Source organism: Epinephelus lanceolatus, chromosome 2 (assembly GCF_041903045.1).
Source record: "Epinephelus lanceolatus isolate andai-2023 chromosome 2, ASM4190304v1, whole genome shotgun sequence".
NCBI lineage: Eukaryota > Metazoa > Chordata > Actinopteri > Perciformes > Serranidae > Epinephelus > Epinephelus lanceolatus.
In genome coordinates, this window is record NC_135735.1 from 37,817,891 (window position 1) to 37,830,076 (window position 12,186).

Sequence of the window (12,186 nt, forward strand, 5' to 3'; positions counted from 1 at the left end):
GGACATGGCAAATGGCTCTTTGGGGAGCACAGGGTTGGCTTGCTTCACCGTGAGTCTACAGGGTGAGGTCCTCTTTAGGTTGCGGCACCTGTGGAGCATAAACACACCAGGGGAGGACAGCTTTCCTTTCAGCGGGGCCGCTCCTCTGTTTAGCTTTCCTTCCACCAAAAACATCCCCTAACAGACAATCCAGACCTCCTCCAGCCCTGGCGCCACAGGAAGAGCTGAAGAGCCCTGAAACCTCTGTCTGTGGGAGGCACAATGCTCTCCCAACTCTGTTTACCCAAACCTACTTCCTCCATTTGCTCTACCTCAGGTGGCCTTCGAGCCCTGGTCACCGAGGCATTCTAACACAAGGAGCATAAATACAACAGCAGGGCTTGTGGAGGCTGTGGAGTCCATCACTGGTGTTTCCCTACGATCAGTTTTTAAGAAAAACAAGTGGAAGGGAGTCACGCTGGGACTTTGCGTCTGTTAGCAGTGATAAATGGATTCACATATTATAGTAAACAAATGGGTAATGTGCCTGTGTGCTTCATGGCACATGAGTGTGCATGCACGATACTGTGCATGTGTACACTCTCAGGAGAGCTCGATAGCAGTTTTATGCAGATGTTGATCACGTCCTATTTGAGAGCCACTTTGAGTGCTCAGTCAAATTATTCAGCTCTTACTGCACGGGCCAGAGCGCAACCCGCAGGGGAACCTGATAAACAAACAAGAGAGAATTATTCAGGGTTTAAACACTTAAACACCCACTTCAGCGGAGCCTTTTAAGTGGGTGATTAAAATGGGCAGAGGAGCGCAGCGCCACCACAGGAGCCCCAGTCACCTAGAGTTTCTTCCAGACCCATGCACATACACAGCCCTGTCAAGCCCAAACATATTCTTATAGTCAGAACTATTTAGAATTTTCTTGGGGTACACAAGCACCTACTGTTTTTGCTATTTCCATGTGTATTACTTATTTCTTTCAAGGTCTGAGTAGAAATGCTTTAAGTAAACTGAAACTACAACTGAATCAAATATGACCACTGATTTCTGTTCCTCCCACTCAACACTTTTCCCTCTTCACCCAGTCAATCTGACACGTCATAACAGCAAAAGCACAGGTGTAATAAATAATATTAATTGCTGTGTTACATTTAGGTGAGTGTGGTCCACGCAGGTTGGCTCACTCTCATGGCTTACTAGGGAGCTTAAAGGGAAATTTCGGTTTATTTCAACCTGTCTCCTATTGTCCTAAATTTGTTTCAAGTCACTAGTGACATAGAAATAATAGTTAGCATGTTAGCCGTTAGCCTAGATACAGCCGTAGCATCAGACCTGTTAAAACGTAAGTGAACGGGCAACCTTCAAGTGCAAAGTTAGTCCACTAAACAAGCTTTTTCTCCACAAAGACCGCCTCATATCGTTAGGATAAATGTCAGAGAACATATAGAAAATGACATGTAAACGTGTTATCTTACCTTACCGGTGAGGTGCCATGTTTGTTGTTTACCATTTAGCTAAGGCTGCAACCGGTCCCATTCCTTGCAACAGAGGTATTCCTCTTCTGTGGGCATTGGGGTACAGCATTCACAGGTAACGTTACACCACCGAGCTCCAGAGCTAAATCCTTCCAGCAGCCATTCTTCCTCTGTCGTCCTCTACCTGTTGTGCCTCTCTCTCTCTCTCTCTCCTCCTCCGTTCTTCAATTTCACGAAGCTCTTCGTCAGTGTATTCTGGCTCAAATAAATAAGGGTGGCCATCGCCTCTCGCTGTGGAAAGCCTGTATACAAACATTCCACATTTAGGTGGTCTTCAGAGTTGTCTTACCTTACCGTGTGTTTACCGTTTACCACTGCTTCCCAAAGCGTGGCCGAAGTATCGCGAGAACAAGCAGTGATCTCATACTATGCCTGAAATCTCGCGAGAACAAGCCGCAGCAGCTGCAAGGCAGAACCGGACAGTGAAAGGTTCATTCATTTATTTTATGAAAGATTTATAGAATAATGGCTGACTTTTTGCCAGACTTCGACTTTGTGGAGGAGGAATTTGATTTTGCAGAGTTTTATGGCCGCCCTTATTTATTTGAGCCAGAATACACTGATGAAGAGCTTCATGAAATTGAAGAACGGAGGAGGAGAGAGAGAGAGAGGCACAACAGGTAGAGGACGACAGAGGAAGAATGGCTGCTGGAAGGCTTTAGCTCTGGAGCTCGGTGGTGTAACGTTATCTGTGAATGCTGTACCCCAATGCCCACAGAAGAGGAATACCTCTGTTGCAAGGAATGGGACCAGTTGCAGCCTTAGCTAAATGGTAAACAACAAACATGGCAGCACACCGGTAAGGTAAGATAACACGTTTACATGTCGTTTTCTATATGTTGTCTGACATTTATCCTAACAATATGAGGCGGTCTTTGTGGAGAAAAAGCTTGTTTAGTGGACTAACTTTGCACTTGAAAGGATGCCTGTTCAATTACGTTTTAACAGGTCTGACGCTACGGCTGTATCTAGGCTAACGGCTAACATGCTAACTATTATTTCTATGTCACTAGTCACTTGAAACAAATTTAGGACGATAGGAGACGGGTTGAAATAAACTGAAATTTCCCTTTAATGGAACCGAGCCATTGTCAATGTTAATTGGTTCCCCCCTGTGCTAAATGTAAAAATGCCTTAAGAGAAAATTTTGCACTGTGATAGCTGTTTATGTATATGTTGTCAATCCTACAGGGCATTCTTTATACACAGACAGTATAAAAATTATGGACGTATCTTGGATTTTTGGAGCCAAAAGTGACCATACTTGGACAAGAGAGTGGACCTGTGGAGGAGCGAGGAGTGGATCGGACTCATAGACTGTGGTGACACCTTGCAGACTGCCTGTCACTCAAAGTGGACGCCCTCAATTATGCAATTTTTTTAGTATTTTCACTTACATTAAAGCAGGTGAGTTATATAAAAATTCCATTCCCCTTTGTACAGTTATCATGAATGGGGAAATTTGCTATATTGTTTATTCCTGCTGTAAAGCTAGGCATTTTAACATAAAGTCTATTGGTATTGACTTGTTTTTGGCGCCAGCCTTAAATGACCATTCGATGAACTGCAGATTTTGGCACTTCAGCCTTGGCCTTAAATTTTCAACCCCAGAGGTTGCCACTTGGTTTTATGATTTTTTACATTTACCAATGCATGTGTAATGAAAGACCTTCTCTTCACTGAAGTTTGCTATAATAAAAACAGCATGGTAACTAACATGTGGTCTCTCATATTTAAAGATGTGATAGATATTTTGGTTTGGAAATGAGGCTGAAATCATATGACGGTCATATACAGCAGATGAAAACCTATTCTTGAAGTCCTGAAATACTGCCTCTCACATACATTTAACATTTTTACATACGTGCAACAACACAGTCTATTTGAACGTTAAAATCAACATTTATCTATCAAAGGAATTCCATAAAAGGTACATGCCTCTTTGTAAAAGTCTTTGATCTGCCATATTGGCTTCACGAAACTGGCTATTATCGATCAGCTAAAATGTTCTACACTTTTTTGCTCTCCCTTCTAGATTAATATTTCAAGTCAAACGTGGAAAGGAACACTTTCCCAAAGCTCTTCAAAAGGCGTTAGCATGTCTGAGGCATACACACACATCAAAGGTTGAAGATATGTAAGCATTATGGAAAAGATGATGATGTCAGTTAAATAAACGCTAAATTTAGATGGATTATACGCTCAATGTATGAGACTATACTGCACACCAGACACATGCTTATCAATTGCAAGCCATTTCTGATTCCAATTTCAAAACAAAGGAAAGCCACACATCCTAAAAATCAAACCGTTCCTTAGAATTGTGAAATATACGCCACCCTCAAGTGTGGAACAAAACCCTCCAGCCTAAATGTATCTGTGAAGGGGTGGTGAGAGACACTTTGATCAACAGCTATCCGTTGCTCCAAACTGAGCATATATTTGGGGAAACAAAGCACAATCTCAGCTGCTAATCCCCTGAGATTTAGAGCACATTCCCCCAGCATCCTTTGATCTCTGGAGTGCATCCGGACAGCTGACTCCAGACATACTGCACACTCACATGCACATGCATGAACAGATTTGCAAATACACGAGCGCCATTTCACTCATACCATTAAGATGCCAAATGCATGCTTTTATTCCTAATGGCACCGACAAGTGACGCTTAATCTTTGCTTTTACAAACTATAAACATGTTACTGTGTGTGTCATAGAATTCAGAGACCTGCCTGAACACATTTCATACTGCGATTTGTAGTACAATCAGAAAATGGTATTGGATGAATAATGGCTATCACTAAAGAGAGAGAGATGGAGAGGAGATGCTTTAGCCCAAAGAGGAGCAAAGTGGATAAACCTGATCAAATGTCTTCATGCCACCAGGGCTTTTCCTTACTCTAAACCACTGTCATTCTTTCTCTGTAAACCTTTCGAGGCGACACCATTCACAGACACTGAGAGGTATCCGCTCGGCTTTGTCACACAGGAGAATCTCCTCCAGCTTTTAGTAATCTATGTGACATACGATGCCGGATGTGACATTAAAGCCACCTGCATGTTCTTGAACCTCCCAGTCCCCCAGCTACGTTGACGTCAGCCCAAGACTTCCACCCCATCTTCTCATGGGAAAATAAAAAAAAAAAATCTGAGAGCCCCTCCATGGCCAGGTGCTACCCCTCCTCCCCATAGGCTAAGGCTTTTCTTCTCTTTAGAGTGTGGCTCCAAACTTTTCTCCCAGCCTCTTCAAAGAGCAACAACAGGCCCTTGGTCCCTTGGGAGCACAGAGGGGGTAGAGCCCGGTGGGAGAGGGGCATACGTCACACAGCACGCACAAGAGGCCAGCCGGTGGGAAAAGAAAACGCACAGGGAGAGGATAGAAAGAAGGAGAGAAAGAGGAAGAGGAGTCTGCATTTGAAAGGTGCTTTCAGCTTCTAGACAAGGGCCCTCACTTTGTGGAAACGACAAGGAGAGAAAAAGCACAACAGTCGAAGCGAAAGACGAAGGGGGCGCAAAACCTGCCATGTCTTTTATCAGACTTGGAGGCTGAGGGAATGCGTTTAAAAGCTTTAGGCCTACTTCCAAAAAAACCTTTCTACTTTCAAAAAAAAAGAAAAATCAAAGGGCTGGCAACCGACTGCGAGACAAGGGGGTTGGGGGCAGAAGTTTCACTGTGATTTACTTTTGAGTTGAATTCTGTCGTCAGACGTACCTTTGCTTTTTGTCTACGCTTCCATACAAGTTGATGGAAGCTCAGTTGGAAAAAAATATAGAAGCTTTGGAATTGTAAGAGCAGCTTGGGAAGACTGGAGGTGGCTTTTACTACACAGAGGATAGGGCTTCAGAGGAGAGGAGGAGCCATCAGTGTCACTACAAACACCTCCCTGCATGGCCCACTTCAAATGCAGTCTCATTTCATCAGCCACAACCATCACAGGGCCACAGGGTAAACGCAAGAAACAGATGGAGGCTAGGAGGGGAGAGAGGAGGAGAGGGGAGAACCAGCAGAGGGGGAAGGGGATTTTGAGAATAGAAAGGGGCAACTTTGCATAGAATAACCAATAAAATAGATTATTTTTTACATTAAAGCCTTTACAGTCCAAGGGCTGTTTTTCCATGCAATTAATTCACATGTCATTATGTTTCTGAGCTGTTTTTTTGTGCATTCACACAGAACGTGAGTATTTTGCAAAGAGGCGTAATTTTTTTCCAGAACGAGGTTGATCTTTCTGAGCTTTCACACCTCGCATGAAGGCATCAACCAATCATGTTGCACATATACTTATGTGGACGCAGAGGTTCCATTGTCTGAACCAAGACAACAAATTTTATTAGGCCTACTCCTTCCTTTCCTTCATACTCGATCCACTTCTTCCGTTATTACCTTTCACAATAAAAGCCCTAGACAAATACACTGCTTAGCTATGTACCAGAAGGAATTTAAAAATCACACAGAGCATTTTGCTTGGAGCAAACTCAATAAAATAGCTTACAGTAGCTTAGGCTATACAACAACTTAGCCCAGGGTCAATAGGATCGCTGTATTCCCCTCTATTTGAATCAAAAACTTTTTTTGAGCAGGTGTTGCAACTGTCGCAAATTGCATCACTGCCAGTATGAATAGTTTTGATACAAAATGATCAAAAATAAGTATTTTGCATTTTTGTGTCATTTATTCATCACACCCAGTGTGTAAAGGCCTTAACTACCAACATGCTACAAAATAAATGACTTTTCTTTAATCTGCCAAGAGAAGCAACCTAATAAACTACCCAACAGATATTTGAACTTCCACGTCATAAGTCGTGAAAACCCTCCACCCTATCAAGGCCTATGTCAGCAACATAATTCTACAGGGTGCCCATGACATATCAAATTTATGGATAGATGTAGACAACATGCAGTACACAGGGGAGAAAGTGTGCCGCAGCTCGCATGACCTGGATCTCATGTGTTGAGACCCACGGAGCCATCTGCCCGCACCACTCACTCACTGTCTGCCACGCTCAAACAAACTTCATCTGACATCTGAATGCAGAACTCATGAATGGGTGTCGGGTCTGCATGGAAATGTCATTAGGCTCTCGAGTGCATCTTTATGTCTCAATCTATCTGTGCGTACTCGACCACAAATTTCAATTTAAAACCATTAATGAAGACAAACTGCTGATGTGAGAAGCTCTTCAAAACAATGACTTGTATGAAACTAGCATCGCTCCTACAGGGAATATGGTTTGGAAAAGATCAGATCAAAAGAATTCCAAGCGTGGACTCCCTACTGTTGACACCCGACCCACATTCTCCTGGACCCTGGTTCAGCTGGGAGGGGGGCTCAAAGAACAGCGGCTATAAATAACTATCTCACCAGGTATTCTATACAATAAAGACAGCTTTTAAAGCTAAGAGAGTTGACTCACATTCTCTCACCTCAGAGGTTAGCTTCTGTTTTTATCTGAAAGCACAGTGGGGTCGACTTTTTGAACTTCTTCTCACAGAGTGTTGAGACTTCTACTACAGTTTAAGCATGTGATACGGTGAACATGTTCTTTACAGAAAGCTTGAGATACATAAAAATACGGATAATTCAAGATTTGAAATCGTTTTGATTAGATGTAATCTTTAAGAGTGTTCACATAAATGCTCTGCAAGTGTTGGGACAATGTCACAATTGAGTAACACTTCTTCAACAGTCATTCAACTCTAATGTGAACAAAAACAACTGAATTAATAAACCTAGCATCAGCAATGCTGAATGCAATGCTCTGACACATACAGATGTTGTCATTATAATACTTAGCATGGTGCTCACACCACACATGCCAAATGCAAAATTACCATTATTAAGTTTGATGTTTTTTGAGCTTTAGAAAAGCTGCTGACAGCTGCTAAAAGCTAAGACAAGCCGGTGGTACTAAAGCCATGGCGGACACCTTATGGGTCGGTCGGCCTATTGGTTGGTCAATACGTTTGTCTTGTCCGACCAAATCCTTATTCGTTGCACAATTGCTGGTGTTACTTAGGTATGTGTCCACCAGAGCGTTTTTTTCCCAGCTGAAAACACCAGGCGCTCCTCTGAAAATGTCCAGCTAGGAATGCTAAAGCCCTTTGGAGGCACTTTTTTTTTTAGCTGAGACACTTTGGTCGCATCTGGCTGCTACAATGTCGACACGGGTTAGAGTACTTACACTGGCCCTTGCTTTGGATGAGGGGACAACTGAAGGACAGAAAGAGAGAGTAAAAGCCCACCAGTCTACGTGGCCATTTTTCCTCCATTATTGTTGCTACAGTTGGTCTTTGTCCTGACGCTACTCCACTGTGATTGAACAGCTAAGTGACAGTAAAGAGCTCAGCATTTTACCCAAAGTTGAATACTCTTCAACTCTTGGAAACCATAAAAAAGCACCGAATGTGCAGCGCTCAGCACCTCATCACACTGCTGGCATTGTAGAATTATGTAAATATGTGACACTCCCATTGCAATGAATTCAATAAATACGCTGGCCTCAGGAAAAAAAAAGTGGACACACAATGCAATCAGTAGCAGATTTAGTTTATCGACTGGTTGAAGAGTAGATAGAATTTTAGTCGACTAAGATTTTTTTTAGTTGACTACAGCCCTAATTAAAGCACACATCCTGTAAACTCTGTCATATCAGAAAAACCTTTACATTTCAGCTGCAGTGAAAATACAGAAACATAGAACGTCTCCCCTATGCGGTGCAGATGATCAGCACAGTGGCAAGACAACCATGCAACTATAGAATACGCAGCCTGTGTAAGAACTGACAACTTTTTTTTTTTACTTTTCCTCATTTTACAATTCAGCACTACTCTGCAGTAGTGGTGGCACCATGGTGAGAGGAAACAGAAAAAAATGCATCCACATTCTCAGTGTGTGTGAACAGACTCCACATGGGATTGTACCATTCAGAAATCAAAGTCTGAACGCCAAAGTCCTCCTTGTGTGAACGATTCTTCCTCCGTGCATTGCTTATTCAAACTGTGACTTTATAAAAGTGTAGAAATATATTCTATAACAGTCAAAATACAGAGAGAGCAAGAAGCAGACAAATTGTTTAAACTTGAAAATTAAATATTAAAGATTTTGGATGCACTTTATAATCACAAAACAAAAGGGGAAAGTACCCAAATACGTACTGATGGTGGAAACACCTTTCTTCTTTTATTCATTTTCCCTCTGAGCTATAAAAGCCATTAGGCACCCAGACTTGAATTATTTGTACAAACTGAGCTCCACTAACTCCAATTTTTTTAAAAACATCCAGCCCTTTCAGCAGGAACTCCTGGTCCGTCCTGGGCCAAAACTTCACACACCACTGTTGTTAGGAAAAGCAGTGCATGGATATTACAAGGAATAAAATAATGAATGTTTGTTTTTCTGGTAATAATGTTTGGTAATTGCATGGTAATAATGTGGTTTGAAATGCCTAAATGGCCCGAAGCGTACGAGGCCCACTCAACACATAAGCAACCATGTAAATGGCATAGCTTTTCTGCTGCGGCGGCATCTCATGCTTTAGAAAATAAACATAGTTTCAGGTGTTTCTCATAGAGCCAATCTCCAAAGAAAGGCCTGGAGACACAGAGCCTGCAGCGAGTGGGTTCCTGTTACTATATGAAGCCGTTTATTGCAGCTTTGGGCACGTCAGGATTAGCAACTTTGACACCATGTGGGTGCAACATGTAAAGTCAGTTCCACTCGTACCTCATTCAATCCCTTGCAGGTCACACTTAACTGACATCTATAAAGGGACTACTGCCTCTCTCATCCCTATCCCACGGGCATTGCAAAGCTATCAGAAACACCTTGCAGCAGAAGACAAAACAGTGGTGGACTTTGGACCTAACTTAGGCATGAGGAATGAGCAGATATTTCTGTTGCCTAAAACTTCCTCAAGTTTGATGTTTGCCTTCTCCTCACCAGCATACAAACACATCCTCATACCACAGCTCTTTTTTTTCAAGAATCCAACCCAGCATGTGCAGTTGTGTCTTGCTTGCATGATTGTCACTTTAAATGCATGGTATAACATGACCTTTATAGGAGATCTGCAGCATGCTGTGTGAGCAAAAGTCATAAAAAGCAAATGAGAAAGGAGAAAGGAAAATAACATTTGCTATTTCACCATGCAGCTACATGCTAATGATGATAGGATTCTAGTTTTTCAAACTGGCAACTAAAGGAACTTCCAAGCATTTTAAAGAAAAGCATGCCAAACAACACCACACGAGAATACATGCTCTAATGTGTTAAAATGCAAGAGATCCTGGATTCTGGGCTGCATTTAACGAAAAGATGCATTCCTGCTCAAAGTGTCTGGATTGTGGGTGGAAGAACTGATTTCCCTTTTTTTTTCTTGATGGGCTCCCAATTCCTCAAACACGCTGCCTTTGAGGAAGGCCTCGCTAACCAAAGAGGCTTAAGGCTCCTCTGAAGCAATTCCAAAGGATTTCCCCACTTGACAACAACAGCACAGTGTTTACGGCAATGCCAAAATACAAAACAAGCATGACCTCCAACATTTCTCCCCAGCCTTTACAATCCACACTTGTCACCAGACTGTCACACAGAAATGCTTTCAACTCAGGCTTGATCTATTGTTCCCTTAAAAAAAAGCCTGGGATCAGTGCATAGGATGGCACCAACATTTGTTCCCTACATGAGTGGATGAGATGTCTACCAAAGGAGTGGTGACAAAACAGAAAAACAAAGGTAAGACTAGATGGTTTTTGCCTTGTGTGTGTGAATTTTCAACTTTAAGTGCAGCAGTGATTGGCAAAAATCTCCCTGTGTGACATCTGCAACATCTAACTCACATGAATATTAAAAGTTTTCCCACAAACAAAGCTTTGAGAAAGTTTGTCAGCACTTTGAAGAGTGTGACAGACATAACCTGGAGACCAAGTGTAGCCTCCTGCAGAAGATAAGGTGACAAGCCTTAATGCGTATACTTGAATAAAACACCTCGTCCTAATTACGTGAATTGCGCACAAGCACCGCGAGGACACCATTTAACAAGCCTCCGTTCCGCTACTACTTCACCCCAACTACGTGAACCTCGTGGACAGACTCGTACTCACCCGTGTAGTCAAACCGCAGTTATTCTTGTGGTGACAGTCCTGTTGCTCGAGGCGAGAGCTCGTGCAATAGTATTTCTGCTTCACAAGCCAGTCGTCGATTCCCTTTCTCGCCAAACAGGCATTGACTACAAAACTGTCGCCTGAAACAAAGAAGCGCATTATTAGCAGCTACAAAGAGTCATGTCCTCGCGCTGCACTCATGTTTTCCATAAGCGGTCCATCTTCAAAGAGTCGGACACTTGGCTGTAACGCTGCTCTAACGAGCTGAGACAGCTCACTCTGGAAATTGTTTCTGCTGCTGTTCACAAACTGACCGGAATATCAGACTTTATCATAAACCATAAGGAAAATAAAACATAAGCGCGCTTACCTTCTGGACTCTCCCTCGGTTTACAAATAGCGGCTTGAGAGAAAGAAAGTCAGAAGACAATGAATAGTGTTACTCGAAAGTCTCGCAGCACCACAAGAACTATAGCTGTGATTTCTCTGAGGAGAAAGGAGCCTTACCATGTTTCGAGTGCAGTTTACCCATTTCTATGCATCGAGTTGGAGTTGAAAACCATCAGAAGAATATAATCCAGAGACAGAAAAAAGAAACCGGCTGCGATATCCAGACAGAGGAGCGTCCGTAGAGACCGAGGGCAGACTGCGCTCAGTACAGGACCGTATGACTGGAGAGCCAAGCGAGCCTTTGATCCAGAGCGCCGCCGCTGACAAGGCACACGCAACAGAATACACGACTTCCGGCCAGCACTTTCAGAATAAAAGACTTAATTGACGGGACAGCCTTAGCGAAACAAAAATACAGATGAGATGCCGACACTGTTAAGTCTTGAAAAGAAACAAGTAGCCTATATCATAGCTATGATAGCCCTGGAAATTATAAATCATAAAACCAGAGAAACATTGTTCAGTGAGCCTTAATGTTTTTTGTTTCAAAGTTAATTTACCGTAAACTTAGGCAAGTTGCAGTTAAACCATCTGCTTAAATCAGACGTTTCAGAAACAACTCCACAGCAGTCAATTTCGTTTTTATGTCATTTTTTTATTATGACAATTAATGATATAACTTCCGGTGTTGATTGACTTTTCTGTCTGACTTGACTCAGCTCGCTCAGCTGTCTCTTCAAAGCGCAGATGGAGCGTCAAGAAGACCTTAATTTCAGTCGCTGACATATCAGCATTTACACCTCACCCACATTGGAAACAAGTACATGTGAAGACACTTATTGTTGTCTGTGGTTCCCACAACTGAGGTCTGTGGGCTTTCCGAGGTTTGCTGCAGGGGTCCCAGGACATTAACAGATCCGGGACCAACCACCTCAACTCAAATAAGACAAAATCACTACATGCAGTTTGCATTTTAAATGAGAGCAAATAAAAGTAGCAAAACGAGAGTTAAGATATAAAGAGTTTACCTCATTGGAGCAGCATTGATTATTCTTCTTTAATTGATTAAATTACCTACATGTAACACCACAAAGTAGCCTATTAGTGACAATATATTTTCTATAATTAATTATGAATGAACACCCTTGATAGAGCATGCCAGCAT

The 12,186-nt window shown here is 42.5% G+C and overlaps 1 protein-coding gene across 1 annotated transcript in view; it reads right to left on the bottom strand.

Annotated features, from left to right (window-relative positions):
* The window catches only part of nkd1 (NKD inhibitor of WNT signaling pathway 1), a 46,836-nt gene extending 35,509 nt beyond the window's left edge, over positions 1–11,327 (bottom strand). The window contains exons 1-3 of the mRNA XM_033630921.2: positions 11,139–11,327; positions 11,002–11,034; positions 10,632–10,771 (exon numbers count right to left, since the gene is read on the bottom strand). Coding sequence (XP_033486812.1) covers positions 10,632–10,771; positions 11,002–11,034; positions 11,139–11,163 — 198 coding nt within the window. The 5' untranslated portion in view covers positions 11,164–11,327. The remainder of the gene's footprint in view (positions 1–10,631; positions 10,772–11,001; positions 11,035–11,138) is intronic.
* Between the last annotated feature and the right edge of the window lie 859 nt (positions 11,328–12,186).